General features: G+C 43.2%; 1 protein-coding gene across 1 annotated transcript; it reads left to right on the top strand.

The window, feature by feature from the left end:
- The first annotated feature begins 496 nt into the window (after window positions 1–496).
- Window positions 497–19,007, top strand: rnf216 (ring finger protein 216). Its single transcript, XM_062438868.1, has 17 exons — window positions 497–556; window positions 1,381–1,512; window positions 3,880–4,016; window positions 4,237–5,580; window positions 5,732–5,808; window positions 6,465–6,573; window positions 7,557–7,718; window positions 7,862–7,973; window positions 8,771–8,904; window positions 9,175–9,225; window positions 9,677–9,814; window positions 10,145–10,293; window positions 10,554–10,632; window positions 15,441–15,538; window positions 16,776–16,998; window positions 17,610–17,679; window positions 18,130–19,007. The coding sequence occupies exons 2-17, from the start codon at window positions 1,446–1,448 to the stop codon at window positions 18,522–18,524; spliced, it is 3,345 nt and encodes a 1,114-aa protein (XP_062294852.1). The 5' UTR covers window positions 497–556; window positions 1,381–1,445; the 3' UTR covers window positions 18,525–19,007.
- The last annotated feature ends 286 nt before the right edge of the window (window positions 19,008–19,293 follow it).

Genomic DNA, 19,293 nt, shown 5'->3' on the forward strand with positions numbered 1-19,293 from the left:
ATGTGTTATATTTCAGACTGTTTCCTCAACCTTTCCAGCAGTAAAAAGAACCAAAAATATGTGTCAGAGGTGAGTTCTAATTGTGACATAATGAGACATTGATTAATGGATTTAATAAGTATTCTATAGTGGGTCAAAATTCTCCATTTATGACAACATAATAATCCCATTGTGATTTTAATATTTCAAATGATTGATAAACTTATATTACATTAAACCTACATTCAAAAATAGAATAAGGCTTTTATGGGTGTGTTTGCTTGTTCTTTCTGCTAGGTTTATGCATTTACACAAGTGACCTCAATAACTTAATAACAGTTGAGTTTGGAGTCCACATCTGTCACCTGGCTTTGCACTTCATGCAGCTATCCTCTGCCTCGATGTATCCTGCAATGTCCTATGCGTTTACACTACAGTTCCCAGAAGGCCACTGCCTGTACGCACGATACGCGTGACGTCGCGGCTTGGTCTTGTTTTGGCAGTTTGTTTCGATATTCACGGATTGTCAGTCCACCAAGAAAGGCGTTTTATACTGGTTGTCCAACACGAAGCTGCGGTATTGCACATTTCTGCATAAATATTTATTATACATGTATTTTACACTGTGTATGGATGGGATGAAGCAATGTTATGGTTAGAAATTCAAACAGAAGTGAGCTAACTAGTTAACATCCAGGCTAGCTAGCCTGCCAAGCTAATTAACATTAGCTTAGCTGAGAGCAGTGGTTTGTTCTCTGTGTGTGTGCGGAAATGATCGATAGTTGTTCTACCACGTTTGTTTTTATAGCTGCAGCATCTTAAACTGTAAGCCAATGTTACGGTGTTAACATTCATGTCAATACAATGAACAAACGCAAGTTGGTATAGTGTTGCATTACATTCTCAGTTTCTCGTAATGTTAGCACCCACTCTTTAACAACATGTAACATTCACATTGCTTTAGTGCCAACTTTGATGAGATCTAGGGCGAGTAACTAATGGTGACGGAGATAATGGTACAAAATATGGCGTGGGATCAGGTTAGCCAAGACATCAAACCAACTTACTGTTACCAGCTAACGTCATCTTCATTATTGGTTATTTAAAGTGACACAAATCCTAATCCACCATAACTCTTCTCCTCATGCTTTGGATTTCTGTTATTTGTATGTGCTTCCTTTTGAGTTCTCTTTAGCTAACTTGCCAGTGGATAGGTTATGTTCATGATGGTCAGATCATTTATGGTAACAGGGTGCGGTCCAAAGCTTCCCGAGTTTGGGAAATGTTTTGACAAGTCACAATTTTAAAAAGTGAAACCATTTGTTGTGTCCAGGGGAATACCATTGCTTTAGCTGTGTTTGTTTGTTTCTGCTTGTGTTTGTCTCTGTATGTATGGAGTAGATGGTATCGATTGAACAGTGACTCTGTGTGGGCTAATTCAGAGAGCTGGTGAGAGTAGTGTCACAATGGCAGATGGAGGCAGTGATGACGAAGTCATTCACCTGGCAAGCTTCAACATCCATCGCAGCCAAGGTGAGAGAAATTCACTTCATCTTCACTCATATGCATACATCTCAAACTATTAAGTGGCATGGCTTACAATATGTGTCCATATGCTCATGCCACTGTAGTTTGTGCCATAGCTATGAATGAGACTAACATGCTTTCATTGTCATACTGGCCACGTAATTCAAAAATGTGAACAAAATCTAACCAGGGTTCTTTGTTGTCTATATGCTGGTCCTGACATAGTTCAGCATCAGTGTTTCTGCTTTTGTTTCTACATCACAGGCATGAAGATAAATGGGTCACAATTATGCAACATGATACAAAATGTAGTATTTATTAGGTTCTGTGTTTAAAAAGTCCATGACTTACTTTATAATCAATGAAAACCATGTGGCAAAATCGACACAGATTTTCCCACTCAGATTTTTAATAAACCTACATTATGAATGAAAAATCAATCATGGTATCAGAGCTTGATAAACTAGTCTACTTTGTAAAGTCTCTTATTTCAAACTGTAAATCACAATCACAATAAAAGCTCACATTTACTCTGAGAGGAGCTGGCGGATATGACACAGTGAGTAATATGTTTGTGTGACTCATCATTAATTACAATATTTAGTGGCATACCACACATTACTTTCTGTGTTGTCACCAAAAAGGCCTGGAAAATTAAAATGAACTTTGCACACGGACAATTCAATAAGTGTGCAGGAAGAAAATAGTAGATAAGCTGAATGAATTGAACCGTCTGTACACACCCGGTTTGAATCTGAGAGATGTTTGTGACAGAAGTATTTGTTATGTGTATTAGAAACATTTGCTTGTAACAAATCCTGTTTTGAGTACATTCAAACTGTTTCAATGATGCAACCAGGAATGAAACAATGCACCATATATTTGAAAACTCAAATTAATTCAAGTTGCAGAGTTTTAAACATAAAAAGTTGTATGAAGACTTTGTTGATCTTGTGGCTGACTTGGTTCATACATACTGTACATACCATATTTTTGTCGACATACACTAATTGCTAATCGTTTGTACTGATGGTTCAATCAACAGCATTTCATGCTATCCACATGTTTGAAAAGCTCCAGTGGCCAGTCAAATAAACATTTCTATTGGAAAAATGAATAAAATAACTTAAATTTAAGAATGAAATACCTACTTTAAACTTGTGCTGTATTATATGTGGCCTGTAGTATACTGAGAGAGGATAGGTTTTCCTGCAGGGATTCATGTAGTGTAACAAAAAGCTGTAGAAGAGGGACCAAGTGTGCGCACATCCAGGAAGAAATATTCAGGTGAAAGACAAAAAGTATTTCACTGCTGGGCACAAAGGAGAAAAATCTGCATACTGTTAGCCTCCATATAAATTGTTAAATTCTCCTTTTTTTTCTCTTTTCAAGGCAACGTCTCGAGCTACATGATTTTCTTTAGGCAAGTGTGAAAGAGAAGAGGCCGTAATCAACTCAAATCACTGTCACCTGCTGGTCAGCAAGCAGCAGATAAACACCACAAAATGATGATCACACTACTCCAGAAAACAGAAACAACAGAAAAAATTAAAGTACAGTAATAATACAATACAGTGTCAATATGACATTAATGCTAGGCCTATCTCAACAGATTTTATTAGGAGGGTGAAACATCTGTATCAAACCTCAGCAAGTCAAAACACAATCTAATAGAGAAAGAATATAAAGAAGAAGGAAAAAAAGCAGCAAGCATACACAAATAGTTTTAAATTTGGATAATAATGGGTAAAGAGCCAAAAGGAAAAATACAGTATATAAATCTCAAGAGGGGAAAAGTATATCTGCAGTCATTACAATTATGTATAACTTATTGGTAAAATCTGTTTGTTTGCAGTTTTTTTTTTTTTTGCAGAATTGCAATCTGCAATATCTTTCTGTATTCTGGAGTAGTGTGATCGCCATCTTGTGGTGTGTATATGCTGCTTGCTGACCAGCAGTTGACAGTGATTTGAGTTGATTTCAGCCTTTACAAGTAAGGTCTTTCTTCTCTTTCACACTTGTCTGAGAAAAATCATGTAGATTGAAACTTTGCCTTGAAAAGAGAAGAAGAGAATTAAACCTTTTTTCTTCTTTTTTTTGGAGCCTAACAGTCTGTATGCCTCTCTCCTTTGTGCCCTGCAGTGTAACAAAAATCTGCCAAATTATTTCTTGAAGTTGCTCTGCAGTGTTTACAGCTAATATTATGACAAATTCAGGATGATATCATCCAATATTCAACAACGGCTCAGTCCACATTCTCACCTCTTTTTCACACACATTGTCCCTTGATGCGATACAGTACAGTACAATCTCCATGTACTGTAGTTTAAAGTACAGTTTAATGCTAATATTAACGTGTGTGTGTGTGTGTAGGCTCCCGCGCCCGTCAAAGGGAGCCTAAACTCATCACCATTTCTGATGACTCTGATGAGGAGCCCGTGACTTTGGTACCTGGCAGTCCTGTTGTAGTCCCGGATGATGGTGATGATGATGACATCAGCATACTGGAGGTGACTTAAAAAGTCTTTATTGTGAAATTGACAGTGTTTTTAATATTTGAATGTTGTCTTTTTTTCTACTGAAAAGGTAATACTTTGAAACAAGTGTAAATGTGTTTTGTTAGACAGTTGGTATGTTGAGCTGCAAAAGTTGCAACAGAAGTATCATTATTGTTTCTGTTTATATGGGAATTTTTCAGTTAACTCCTCTGCTTCCTGTATTTTCCTTCAGCCTCTAACTCCTGCACGCAGACATATAATTCGCCCAGCAGCGAAATGGAGTGGGGCCTCTCACAACCTAACTCACGTTTTTGGTCATAGTAGCGCAACTCCTGGGGTTCCCACAGTGGACCCCGGCTCTGCCCCCTCTACCTCCAGAGATGCCAAGGTCAACTCCTCTACAGTAAGGCCAGCCATACGAACACAGGTACCGGAGCAGGCTAGCACATCTGGACTCACAAAGCCACAGCCTGGCTCTTCATCATTCACACTGTCTCAGCCAAAACTCAACACGAACTCACAGCAACAGGATGGTACGTCAGCACATACAAAAGTGGAGCTCCGAGCAGTTTCTCCTATCCAAACCCCATCTACCTCCACAAACGCTCAGGCTAGCGGCATCACGTCGAGAGCACCTCTACGAGCACTTCTTCAGCCTCAGCCGAGCACATCTGGACTCACGCAGCCGCAAGCTGGCTCTTCAGCACTATTATTGGTGAGGCCCCAGATGAGTACCTCCACCAGTATCACGCACTTTTCAATGACTACGTCAAGTGCTTCTAGTACAAGTACTCAAACACAAGACAATCCTCAGGCCAGTACTTCATCTGCACATCCTCAGTCACAGTCTCACACACGGACGCAGCCTCAGCCCGGTACATCTACACAGTTTCAATCTGGTGGGACCGCAAACCTACAGCCCCGTCGCATACAGCTGAAGGAGGTGAAGCTAGTCGTACTTTCACAACAGCCGAGCATCCAAGCCTCTGCTCTAAAAACCCAACCGCAGCTGCAGCTCAGGCCGCAGGAACCGCTGCAGCCCGGGTCACTCAATCGCATGCAGGGCAATCTCATTCAGATTGAACCGCAGCCATTGGCTCAGGCCCCAGCCCAGGGTCCAGTCCAGGCCCCTCAAGCTCCTCAGGTGATCCCGGTGATACCCCCTGCAGTGCTAATAGCTGCAGCTCCAGAGAGGCTAGGACCTCCAGAGGCAGGTCACCGGATCATCCTAGGGAGCCAGGCGCCTGGAGAGGCTGTTCCCAATATTCAACTACAGGCTGACGCCTCCAACATGGTTCCACCAGCCCGCAGCCTCAACATTAGGGTGCCTAACGTGAACTTTAACCCTCCTGCTCCTCCAGCTCCCGCAGCGGCACTCCCGCACAACAGAGGAGAGGATCGTCTCTTTCTGGCTCCAGCCCCAAACCCAGAAAGGGTCAATCCAGCTCCCGGTCTGGTTGCAGTCCCCCCTGCGCCAGAGGACATTCCCCTAATAGAGGATGCAAGGCCTGGTCCCTCTGTACCACGAGAGAGACCGGAGCTGCAGCCCCACGTCAGAACCCTCATTACTGGTGTGGTGAGTATCACACAAACTGGAGCTCATGAGTTAGTTTAAATCATGTAAAGTAGATTGAATGGTTTTGGGAGAATGACTTTCACCTCCTCTGGCACAGCTCCTTTCTTCTATTCTGCCTGTGTCTCTTCAACTCTTTGTGTTTCCTCTGCAGTTGGATCTCTTCCCAGATGTCCAAGAAGCCTATGTAGCAGAACTGATCCAAAAGAATAATGTGAAAGACTTGAATGTGTAAGAAGCATTAACTGTTTTTCCTCAGCACTGTTTGGAAGTGATAAGTGAATCCACTGGTCAGTGAATTAAATAAAATACCTGTTGATTTAATTTGGCTTTTGTTTAGTTGTGGAGAAAAAAAAAAGATTGATTTTGCAGCAGTTTTACAGCCCTGTTCCTTGGTACATAAGATTTTTTTGTTTTTGTGCAATGCTGCATTAAAACAGGATTTACTGAGGGTTTAGCTCTCTGGGTTTAATATCATGGTTTAGTTTGTTGTGATATGAGCCAGAAGTTATGGCTCAACATAATACAAGCTGTCCAGATATCCTTTGCAATGTTTGTACATAGCACATTTTGTACATTTTTATGACAATAGGTTAGAGGTATCTTGCATTGTTTTCATTTTGAGGATTTATTGAACTATCAGAAGTACCTGAATTCATAAAACAGATCTTAACTGGTCGATTCAGTTATGTTTTTCCCACATAAAGTAGAAAAACGAAGATGTTCATTTTATTGCCACAGTTTCAGTAGGACACAGCATGCATTCTGTATTTAAATTTGTTGTGTGTCGATTGAGGAGTACTGATAGAACATCAGCGTACATACATGTAACTGTGTTTTTGTTTTCAAGCTTGTTTACATGTAGCTTTCCTCTGCTGTGTTTCCAGTATCTGTAACCTGCTGTTGGAGGACCCAGAGTATCCCAGAGGAGACACTGCAGCGACCACAGCACCCCCCACCAGCATCCTACTGGAGTCCGGAGACACCGAGACAGAGGTGTGTGTGTGTGTGTGTGTGTGTGTGTGTGTGTGTGTGTGTGTGTGTGTGTGTGTGTGTGTGTGTGTGTGTGTGTGTGTGTGTGTGTGTGTGTGTGTGTGTGTGTGTGTGTGTGTGTCTGTGTCTGTGTCTGTGTGTTAAACGTACTTATATCCCATATGATACTTCTGCAGTTGCCATAGGCTACATGGTAAGAAATTTCAATTGGATTTTTTTAAAAATATCCACATATTGAGTCAACTGTAATACCTCAACACCACATAATGCAATTAAGCGTGGAAACTATAACAAAAGACAGCAAGCTGAGGAGTTGGAATAGTTTGATAAAAATACTGAATAAATAATTTAAAGTAACAAGTATTCAGTTTATATAGTTAGCTAACAGTGCTGAAATAGTTACCTATAGTATAATTACCTATATGTAGTTATAGCTATATAAAAATAATGAATGAATAAATGATTGAAAGGCCCAGGCCATGAAGAACCTGTAAAACACACAAGTAATAAGTGCAGTTGTTTTAGTGAGAAGGGTAATACTTTTTCAGGCAACATTTTCTGCTTCTGGCTTGTTTTCTTCATCATATATAATAGTGAATTGATTATCTTTAAGTTTTGGACTATTAGTCAGACAAAACAAGCAAATAGAAGACAATTTTTTGACTCTATAAACATTTGTATAGACTAAACAAGCAAAGTTTACTGAACACAAACATATGAAAGCAAAAAACAAGAAAGAACAGTCCCTCCTCAGCTTTTTCAGACAAAACAACGGAATGCACAAACAAACCCTTCAGTCTGTCCTGTCCTAAAACCTGATGATTCAACTGTTCCCCAACCCACTCTACAATTTCAAAAAAAAAGCCTAATGTGTCAAAATTGCAGTTATGTAATTGTAATTATTTATTTGGCATTTTGATGTCAGTTGCATATTTGTCTTTAAATCTCACTGTCTGTGTTTGTGCTTGTGTAACGTTTGTTTTCAGGTGACCGAGGACCTGTTTGACTACACCAAGCTGGGCACGGTGGGACCCGAGGCCGTGATGCAAGCTGCCGACTTGCTCATGGCGGATTTCAGGATGCTCAGCTGTCAGGACATCAAATGGGCCCTCAATGTCCTGAAGGGACACTATGCAATCACACGCAAGGTACCTGTGGACTCATAGCACACCGCACATCAATGACAGTTTGTCTCAGGAAATTACAGCAATTAAAATCCTCCCACTCTGTCTCTCTCTCTCTCTACCTCTCTCTCTCTCTCTCTACCTATCTACCTCTCTATCCCTCTCAGGCCTTATGTGAAGCTCTAAAGAAGTGGCAAGAATCAGGCGACCCCTCAGGAAAGAGACGACGGAGCAGAGCCTCCTCTGAGCGCTGCTACGTGGATTTCCACTTTGAGCACGGTGAACAAAGTTTCTCACTTTTTTCTTATCCATCTGTTTGTGCCTTACTTCTTGCAGTGGATGGAGTAGTTTTTGTATAAGGACCCAACTGATACTGGATTTCTTTGTAACCAATGCTGATACGGATATTAGGGAGTAAAAACATTCTGATATCAATATATCGACTGATAATCTTTATATATGCATAAACACACATATTTTGAAGTGACCCCTCAAATGTCAAACACTTGTGACAAAGATATGAAATGGAGGTTTTATATTTGACGGTTTAATAATAAACGTTATTGTCCAATATGACATCTGTGCACTGAAACAGTAAACTTCACTGGGAATTGAATCATTATAAATTACTATAAATAACAAAAAACACATACAACTAAAAACACATGTATATATATATATATTAAATTTGAATTAAGAAAAAGGACCAAGTATACATAAAATGCTGTCTATATAACTTTTTCCACTTACCCTAACCCATTTTACGGTATTGCATACTGTATCTATAACTGTATATGTAACATATATGCAAATACTAATATATCTGATATAGGCCAATATCAGCTGACTAATATATGGTTTGGGCTTTATTTTATACCTCTGCTTACTGAAGAGTCATTTCTAACCAGACATTAGTTCCTTATAATGCCTTGCTGCTCTCCTTTTATTTCCAAAGTAATTGAGTTTGACTGAAGAGCTGGAGGTTCATCATGTGAGGACATTTTATCTTGTTTTTGTTGACACCAGTCAGAAAGAATATGAATGTAGAATCTCTCTCGGTTCCTTCTGTCCACCAGGTTCAGTGAAGTTTGACAAGAGGATGTATTTCTTGGAGAACGACCGGCGCTACTGCAGGACGTACAACAATCTGGAAGCTTCTGTGCAGAAGGAGCTTACGTTCTATCAACAGAAAGCCAAGGAATGGGCAGAGGTAAACACACACACATATTTCTTTTTGTCTTTCAGAGTTACATATGATGTAGTTCATAATGTTTTTCTGTCCCTCAGTGTTGCAGCTACACCTACAGACTTTATACTTTTTTGCTTTTGTATGGTATATGACTGAGAACACACCCACACCAGGAAAGTCCCTCTGTCTGACTCTCTCTCTCTCTCTCTCTCTCTCTCTCTCTCTCTCTCTCTCTCTCTCTCTCTCTCTCTCTCTCTCTCTCTCTCTCTCCCTCTCCCTCTCTCTCTGCAGCATGAGGACTTCCTCCTGGCTCTGCAGGTCAATGAAGATGAATATAAGAAGGTAGGAAACACACACACACACACACACACACACACTTCCCCCAAGCAAGATGTAGTGATCACGCTGTAAACGCCAACTGATTTAACATCTCCTCAATGCATGACTTTGCTCTTGATGAATAGATGGAAAGTCTTTACCGGGCCACACACTCAGAGGCAGTCGGTGTGCTTGCTCAGGATAGTATTTATCAGCCATTCACAGGGTTGCTGCTGAATTTCTATATACTGTAAGACAGCTGCATGAATTATTGATGAGTAATTCTGGGACTTTCCATCAAAGTCAGCTGAATGTAATTGCTGCTCCAGAAGTTTCCCCAAGTCCCTGAAAAGCAATTTACTTGCGGAATATCCTGTGGGCTAGCTCCCTTTTGTAGGTCACTCTTCTTAATTTAGGTTTGAAAAGTTACATAAAATACGTCTGTGTGTGTGCGTGTGTGCGCTTCTGTCTCCAGGACGGCCAGCTGATCGAGTGCGGCTGCTGCTACGGGGAGTTTGCGTTCGAGAAAATGACGCAGTGTTCGGACGGTCACCTGTTCTGTAAAGATTGCCTGGTCAAATACGCTCAGGAGGCAGTTTTTGGCTCCGGAAAGGTACAAAGACACACACACGTTTTCCTATAATGATGTGAGTAGGGCCTACCTGCTAATGTTGCCAGGCAACTATGAATGACTATTGCCATGAAAACCAACATCTTCTTGAGCAGGAGAATAGCTGTAGAAAGTGACAGTCAAATAAATGTGAATACTCAGGTATTTATGACATGAAACATAACTGTATGTGTGTGTGTGTGTGTGTGTGTGTGTGTGTGTGTGTGTGTGTGTGTGTGTGTGTGTGTGTGTGTGTGTGTGTGTGTGTGTGTGTGTGTGTGTGTGTGTGTGTGTGTGTGTGTGTGTGTGTGTGTGTGTGTGTGTGTGTTACAGTTGGAGCTGAGCTGCATGGAGGGGGGTTGCCCGTGCTCCTATCCAGTGTTTGAGCTGGAGAAGGTGCTACCAGAGAACATACTCTGTAAATATTATGAGAGGCAGGCAGAGGAGGCGGTCGCTGCCACCTGCGCCGATGAGCTTGTGCGGTGAGCGCGTGTTTACACTCAGATATGAACTGTCTACATGCGATCATGCTGGGCTACACTTTGACAAATGTTCCGCACATCCTTGTTACATAATGATTACATCCTTTATGATGTACCGCAAACATATTCACACTTTGTTTTTAAATGTGGTACAAATGTGGCTCTCCATTGTGAACCTCCTAATCACCCTGCACGTTAATTAATAGTCTTTGTTTTCCTCTCCTCTTTACTCCTTCTACTTTCTTCTCTGTCTTACACAGGTGTCCGTTTTGCAACTTCCCGGCCTTGTTGGACAAAGACATGTCTCTGTTTAGCTGTCCCAACCCTCGATGCCGCAAGGTCAGTCCCTACTATCTGTTTGTTTGGCTCTCTTTCTTCTACAGACCTCGACTGTAAAGCAGTGCATTTGCTGTCAAAACGCTTTGGCTCTCGCAGCCTCAATTGTAATCACATATGGCTGTTTCTCAGAGTTAAATCACACTGAACAAAAGAGAGATCGGACCTTGATTTAAATTCAAGAGGAGAGGTCATGAATAATTCAGTCGGTCGTGACAGAAAGTACACGGTCGTGCATCGAAGGACCCCTGTGCGCACCGTTTCCCTTCAGCATAAATCACATTGGTGCAGCAGTTCAGACATAAGATCAAAATATGTGAGAGCGGAAAGATTGATGAAGGGTTTTATGGAGACGATGGAGATGAAACGGTTCCATCTGGCGAGGTTGCCACCTCTGTCTCCCTCTCTGTTTATCTCCATGCCTCCTCCCTCTGTCTGAGGAATGCGGGGGGGGCGGGGGGGGGGGGGGGGGGGGGCGGGGGGGGGGGCGTTACTTTTTGTCTGCCAAGGCTGTCACATGGATTCCAGTCTGAAAATCTCCATTATTTAGCGGAAACACACACACACACACAGACACACACACACATACTTACAGTCTTATTCTGACTCTTTCCACACAACCCTCTCATCTTTCTCTTGATGTGTCTTTGTCTCTGTCTGTTTATTCTCTTGTGTCTCACACTCAATCGTCTCTTTCTGACTCAACACAAACACACACTCCTAATATCACCACATTCCCGGAATGGGGGGGAGAGGGAGATGTCGGGTTATGTCAACACCCCAACATAATAAATGTGTGCGATTGTGTGTCTGTATACACTATATGTTTACTCACCTCTTGGCATTGTGGCACCAGGTTAATCCCTCAGTCGTTTTTGCCGACTGTGCATTTCTGCTTGTATACATCCCGTTTTCAAACAAGCGCTGATATGATTAGTCATTTCATTAATCGCTAACAGTTTTGATAGTCATTCATCAATCATCAAGAAAAAATGCCAAACATATGCAGATTTATGCTTCTCAAATATGCAGGGATTTGCTGCTTTTGACATTTATATCCTTGTATATTAGATATCTTTGGATTTTGAAGCATATATCAGACAAAATGAACAGTTTGGCTCTGAGAAAATGTGATTGTGATTTTTCACTGTTTTCCTTTTTCCAAACATTTTTTTCCGACAGCCCCATTTTGTACAGTTTTGGTGCAGTCACCGACATGACACAGAGACGATTAGAAACACAGCCGGGTGGTGAATTGCTGCCATGTTACAGTATTAGATGAATCAAGGCAGTTGGCTTAACTGTGACATGAATTTCCAAACCCTGGTATCCTAAACCCCCCACATCCCCTTCATGATGAATGTGGTTATGCACAATCACCAGGTATCACCAACTTTACTCAGCCTGGAATTCCTGTGAATAAGTCATCCTCCCACCACACAGTAAGATCTTGTGTCTCTGGTGGTCAGACTATAAAGTGTCATTTTTCATCTGCTGACTCAAACACAACCAGTTCCTTTAACTTGCAGCCAGTAATCTTTCCTGATTTGTCCGTTACATTTTCTAAAACAATTTTCACAGTGGCTTTTTTCTGTTGTTCCAGTCTTATCACACTTTTGTTGGAAAGTACGACGCCCCCCATGACACCCTGCAAACCTCTGAGGTTATATAAATGCAGAGGTTCAGTGCAGATGAGCATGTTCACCATTGCTTCTGCCATTCCCTACATTAACCTCTAGGTGGAGCCAGAGGTTCATCGCATGTGCTCTGCAGTGTCATTGCACAGCTGCACCCTATTACATACTCATACACACCCAACGAAAAAAAAAAATTAGACATGCTCCAGATATCTTCAGTCCAGATCCTTTTTTTGAAAATATATATATGCAGCACAGGAACAAACAACTGCAGATTTAGGTCAAACATTGGAAGCTAATATATTTACAGTGATGTTTAAAAGTGATAAAGGAACCGAGGCTCTTTTTTTTGTTTTTTTGGGCACAAAAAGTTAACACGACTTGCTTCCCCTTTAATGTGTGTAAGAATCAGGATGTGAGTCTGTGGCTGTTGTGGTGTGTGTTGTCTGGAGAGTTTCCCCTCACTGCAGTGGAACCCCCCCCCCCCACACACACACACACACACACACACACACACACACAAATAAGAATATAATTATTCGATAGACCAGCTTTAATGAGTGTGTTTTTTTCATTAATTTATCCCGCTCCCTGTTTCCCTTCAGCAGAAGCACGGTTAGACAGTTGTTGTACAGTCGCCCGCTCATTGTAGGAACAGGGAGGGGCTTCATTATGTAACTGACACACTTCTGTAAGCCCACCCGCCTTCTCTCACACCGCCACCCCATTGGCCGGCCGCTCTTTCCACTCCCCTCATACTGGTTTCTCACTGGTCGGACACACTTTTTCCCTCCATTTCAAATGTGGTTCAGATCAGGTTTGACCCAGATTCTCCTCCCTCCCCGTCTCCTTCTCTTTCTTTCTCCCCCGGCTCTGTCTGACCTACACACACACACACACATATATGCACGCACACAAGCGGATGGTAATGTATTCCACATGTGGTTATGAGGACATTTGGACAGGCTTGCTCCTGGCCCGCGTACGACTGCTTCCTCAAAGCAGAGGAATGTAAAATGTAGGCCACTGGAAGGCAGTCAGAGTGCAGACAAGAGCCGGATCTGTGCACCATTGTGTTTTTGTAATCTTTTAAACGCCGTCGTCCATTTTCACGTCTTCTGCACGTCTCATCACACACACCCCCCTCCTAAAGAAGCGTCTTATATCACAGATTAGGCAAAAAACACAGGCATGTACAGTCATGTTAGGTGTACATTTCTTCTGTTCCTCCCCGCCCTGTTATCTGCAGTCGGCTTTGATTGCAGTAAAAGCCGCCTCCCCACCCAAAAAAACACACACTCACTTGATGCAGCCCCCCAATCAGAAACCCCGCAAGCGACTTGCACCACCTTATAAGGGCTGCTGCAGCCTGCACCAGGAGAGAGAGGGATAGAAAAAGAGAAAGATCCAGAGGAGGAGAGGAAAGAAATGAATGAAGATGGAGGAAGGAGATACTGGATAGGAGGGGAGGGGATGAAGGAGGGGTAGGACCCAGGGGAGAGGAGAGTATTGAATGATGATAGAGGACAAGTTAGAGCAAGAAGCACAGGAAGAGAAAGGGACTTAAGGGAGGAGTGAGTGCTTATGAATGAATGTAGGTTTCTTTTCTTTTTTTAGATACAAGTTGTAGTGTGGGTTTTCATAACTGTGTGTGTGGAATGCTTGTGTGTCATTAAGCGACAACTCTGTCTCATTCCTGTCATTTGTAGATCATAAAGTCAAGCCCATTGTGTCATTTCAAGTTTCACTACTGATTATTTAAACAACTGTTTCGAAGACACGCCCTGGACACGGGTCGGATGCAACGTCACAAGCTTGTATTTTTAGACCGGCTATAAGTACTCAGGTGTGTTCCTGCTTCTCGACAGTTCGCCCAACAGGTCCCAGACGAGCACTGTCACTCATGCCACTCAGGCTGTCGCTCTTCCTGGTCTGCAGGCTACCACTAGGGGGTGATCTTTCACCACACTGCCCTGTCTCCTCCTCCTCCCCTTCCCTCCTCCCTATTCTCTTGCTCTCTTCTTCCTCAGTCTTTGTGTGATTTTTTTTTTTCACTCGAGTCAGATTCTGCACCCTGTGGCTCACACACAACCCCTCCTCCCCTTCTTTAAAGGCCCACATTTGTCTGAAATCATAGACCAGAGAGAGTTTTCTCATTATACTTAAAGTACACCCACATGCACACGCTCTCATACCTCTCCATTGGACACTCCCTTTTATAAATCAGAACTTCCATGGAAATAAATGTGGATCCTTTTAGACTACTTTTCATCTGTTTCTTGTTTGAATTGGCTCAGGGTAAAAAGCTCTTCCCTCGCTTGAAGCTACAACAGCAGATGTGGCAGCACAGTTTGTCTTTAAAGGTCTTTCCAAACTGATCCAAATGTCAGAGAGAACTCAACTAGCTCTCCACCCTCTGGCTGACCTTGCACAAACAAACACACATATCTGTCTCCATGATTATTGTGAGAGTGATGAGCCACTAATAACAGAAAGACATGAACGATAACACACACACACACACACACACACACACAGTGAATAAAGGATGCACAAGGAGTTCACAGGACGTCAAGGGCGTGTTTCCGACTGTTGCAGGCTTTCCGTTCCGAGGTTAAGGGTCGGACTGGAGGTTGCCGCGGCGATTCGGACCACGCCGCGCCGCATCAGCATCAGTCATATTCCACGCTCTTCAATATTAGATGAGCTCTTCAAATATTCATGGTGACACCACTTAGCCGAGGGTAGGCTAGGGAGGTGCAGCGGTGCCGTCTGCCCCGCGCGTCCTTTAGCCAGACAGTCTCGATCGGGGCCGGTGGACGGAGTTGCTGTTTCTAGGCAACCAGGCAGTCGGCGGCGAACGAAACGCACTCTCTCTGCAGTCACACACACACACACACACACACACACACATTTGCACTGAGAGCCACACCTAGCCCTGTCTGTGCAAGTCCCTGCAGTGGCAGCACCAGCAGCATATAGAGCAGATGCTGTGAAGGAATATTCTTGTTCAGCATTTACTGGAGATGTGTTAGAGGAGGAGTGGAGAGTGATGGAAGGATGAAATGTGGAATAATTTCTCAATATTTGATGATGTGTTAAGAAATTTACAAGTGAATAAATGTTGGAGAGATTTTAATAAAAAATTCTCCCTTTTTTTTCTTCTTCCTGCAGGAGAGCTGTAGGAAATGCCATGTCCAGTGGAAGCAGCATGTGGGGAAGACGTGCGAGCAGGTCCTGGAGAGGGACGAGATCCGCATGAGGGTGCTCTTGTAAGTGACACACAGAAACAACCCGACATGACCCCACCCGTCTCCTTTATCACCTCCACCTTTCAGCCATCTCTGCTAATAATCCGCAAGAGATGGGCTGGTCTCACTTCACTCTTAAAGGGCGTTTATGTCCAGAAACTCGTCCATTCCTCCATTTCCTCGCTCCCCGTCGACTCCCGTCCTCACCAGAGAGAATGCTGGGTAAACAGCTCAGTTTCCCGGACAACACTCCAGGAAGCGGAGAGGCCGGCTGCTTCCTTTGGGCCTGCCAGGCAGCACTTCCTGTTATGAGCCGTTCACAGATCTTCTTACTTCCTGCCGCTGAAAGAGACAGGAAGGAGCCTGGTAGAAAGATCAATGGAGCAGGTCCGAGCAGCTCACCTTCATTTTTGGGGGTTTGGTCAGATTTCAAACTACAAATCTATGCTAATGGTCGTTATTTTGATCCTAGTCGAGTTTTTTCCTGAAGTCAAAATGTTTAAAAATGATTACAGCAAAGCTAGAGTGAAAAACATCTCAAAATGATGAACCATTCAAGTAGTAAAATATGTAAACTCAATCGAAGTAAGTCTAAAAGAGTGGGAGTACAGACAACAATACATCAAATATGTTAAAAACACACACCCAGCACAGTTCGCCATGCCTGTGGTACACTAAGACTAATCATCAATTTACCATTTTTATTTAGCTTTTGATACAGTCATGTCAGTTGTGATGTATTCAACAACCAGTATGGAAATGATGAAATTATAGCAGTCATATAGAAACAGAAGCTAATTTGGTAAAACCCCGACAGTACAGCACTCTGGAGATGTTAGCGTCTCAGTGGGCCGATTATTTGATTTGTTCTTGTAGCCTCAAGTCATTTTGGCTTTATGATAAATGTTCAGCAAATAACAAAGCAGAGACTAAACAGTGTGTTTGACCCTGAAACAAACCTCTAGGTGATGGCTTTTCGGTAACCCCAACAAGAAAATACACACATGAACCCGAGCTGCAGACATAATTTCCCATTTGACTTAAAAAACACAAAACATGAAGGCGACTGTGACCTTGCGATATGTTGGAGAAAGTTCATTTGACTGTCTGCAGCCTCAGAGACGTGTTTTTGTGTCGTCTCCTTTGTTTCCTCTCGTTGAATTTCTCCTCTTTTGTCTCTCGCTCCTCTCTTCATCCACTTTATCACTCCTCTGCATCAGTTTTGTCAGATGTGCTAACTCTCCTACCTGCCCCGCAGTGAGGAGCGTATGACAGCCGCTCGAGTGAGGAAGTGCGTCAAGTGCGGGACTGGGCTGGTCAAGTCGGAGGGCTGCAACCGCATGTCGTGCCGCTGCGGCAGCTTCATGTGCTACCTCTGCCGAGAGCCAATCACGGGCTACAATCACTTCTGCCAGCACGCCCGCTCTCCCGGCGCTCCCTGCCGCCACTGTCGGAAGTGTTCTCTGTGGACTGACCCCACGGTGCGCTGTCACACACACACACACACACACACACACACACACACACACACACACATACAGTTTGTTTTTGTTAACTCTTAAAAATAGAGTTGTAATTTAAATAAATGGGAATAAAATGAATGTCTTGTTATTCTGTGATTTCGCCACTTTTCAATTTGAGTCAGTGCACATCCATATCTCTCTTTGGTCCTGTACACACACGTTTTTACACTCCCTGCACTTTAACCATCTGATTCCATGGTAGCCTACAGTGACCTGGCCACAGTTTCACTGGCAACCAAAAGCAACAATTAGACCCCAAGCAGTTAATGAGCTGGAGCTGCTCCACGGGCTCTATAGAGGCACCAGAGCTGGCCAAGATCTGGTGTGGAAGGCAGTGCCAAGAAATGGACAAATACTTATAACCAGGGGGGCCGTGTGAGGGGGTTGGTTAAAACGAGTCAATCTGCTCTCTCAACATTATTTAAAGGTTATGACCGAAGCTATACATAAGGGGTATTAGGATGGTGTTAGAAGTTGCTGTTAACTTATGTGGTTACTCTTTTGATAAAACAGTTGCTGTTTCGTCTTATTTTAGAATCTAACGTTTTCTTTGTGTGTGTTTTCTGCAGCAAGATGACGAGCGAATCATTCAGGAGATCCAGAAGGAAGGAGAGGCAGAGCTGAACAAGAAGTCTGCAGGTCAGTACTGACACGCTGTCACCTGTTGATTTACACTTACTTTGAAAACTGTGACCAAACTATTTCACTGGAATTGTACAAACTGTTAGTGCCATTTACCATCGCCCACTGTGTTTTTTTTAACTGATGTAGAAATTTGTGATTTACGTCTCCTGGCAGAGAAATTTCAATCTGTAGCAACATTATTCTTCCTGCCTGCTGCTTCCTCTTTGTCTTTTAAACCATTATTTATTCAGACAAGTTGGCTGTTTACAGCTACAGCCAGCAGCAGTTGCAGGGTGTTTCCTGTGTTTGGTTTGTCTGAATGTGTTTGTGTAAAGTGTGTAAGGGTGTACAAGGGTTAGATTCAAACCTCCAGGAAAGTCCTGAATATTTCGACATGCTATAAAACCAGAAGGCTGCTGGTTCATCGATAACTCCTGTGTCTTCCTCTTTTCTTCTTTTACTCAGAATCTTCAGGGAAGAGAGTCGGCCCTCCTCCGGAGCCCATCACAGATGCCAAGCGACCACGTGTGGGTCCGCCGCTCGAAAACCCACAGAACCCAAACCCCGCGGCCCCTCCTCACCCCCAGGCGGTACAGGCTCCCCTGTTCGTCCCTCCACGCGCACGTTACCCTCCAGCTCCGCCCCAGGGCAGGATGTACCACCAGGTGATCGTGCCCCGGCTACCCCCTGCACCCTACGTGCCCCCGCTGCAGCACCTGCCCCCCCTAAACAATAACAATAACAACAACCATCATCACCACCACAACCCTCCTCCCGTCAACCCTCATCACCATAACATGGACATGATGGACCTGCCCATGCACTATGGACCCCCGGCCCGCTACTACAGACGCTTCTAAGACACACTCAGTGATAAGTGTGTACTCAGACACACACACAAACAGACTGTCCTGATGCAGTTACACTTTTCATTTCAGTGCTGTTCATGAGATCTGATTTTTTCCACTTTGTTCATCAGTTTTCATGTTTCATGTGTGCTCATGCAGGTTTCAGACAGACCGCTAAACTCGTGCTTTTGTGTGTCAGATGATAAAACACTGAAATGATAAGTGCTTCTGTAGGGACACGCACACACTGACACTTTGCCTTCTCCCAACTTTGAACTTCAAGAATGAAGTCCTTTTCCTTTTTTCAACTTTTTTCCGTTCAAATATTGGGGTTGAACTGAACAGTTGATAATCTTGAGACAATGTATTTCCTGTTTATACAGATATTTTTGAGTACATAATAATAATAATAAAAATGGTTAGCATTCCCTTCAGTATCTTTTGTGTAATATGTGAGACCACACAGTTTTCTAATAAAGTTTTCTGTTCACATTGCCTTGAATTTCTGGTTCATGCAAGTTTGGGCTTTGCCTGTTTCAAGGTTTTTTGTTTTTGTTTGAACAGGAGAAGAAGACATTTGTCATACCTGAAGAAATCACTCTTCACCACCTTTCTTCCGCTATCGATCGACCGTTCAGCCTGTCTCTGCCCCAGCCCCTCCTCCCTCGTCTCATGCAGAAAAGAGGGGCTGACTCATGATAACTGAGCCCCTGGGCTATGCACCAATCACATGACAGAGAGGGTGCTTTTCCACCAATCGTGGTGCAGCTACAGCTGGGCT

Source organism: Scomber scombrus, chromosome 18, assembly GCF_963691925.1.
Source record: "Scomber scombrus chromosome 18, fScoSco1.1, whole genome shotgun sequence".
NCBI lineage: Eukaryota > Metazoa > Chordata > Actinopteri > Scombriformes > Scombridae > Scomber > Scomber scombrus.

Bases quoted from the DNA above. Each gene is read 5' to 3' on its own strand.
- rnf216 (XM_062438868.1), top strand. From the start codon at position 1,446: ATGGCAGATGGAGGCAGTGATGACGAAGTCATTCACCTGGCAAGCTTC. The intron at 8,905-9,174 runs GTAAACACACAC...CTCTCTCTGCAG, and splicing joins AAGCCAAGGAATGGGCAGAG to CATGAGGACTTCCTCCTGGC. The intron at 16,999-17,609 runs GTGCGCTGTCAC...TGTTTTCTGCAG, and splicing joins CTCTGTGGACTGACCCCACG to CAAGATGACGAGCGAATCAT.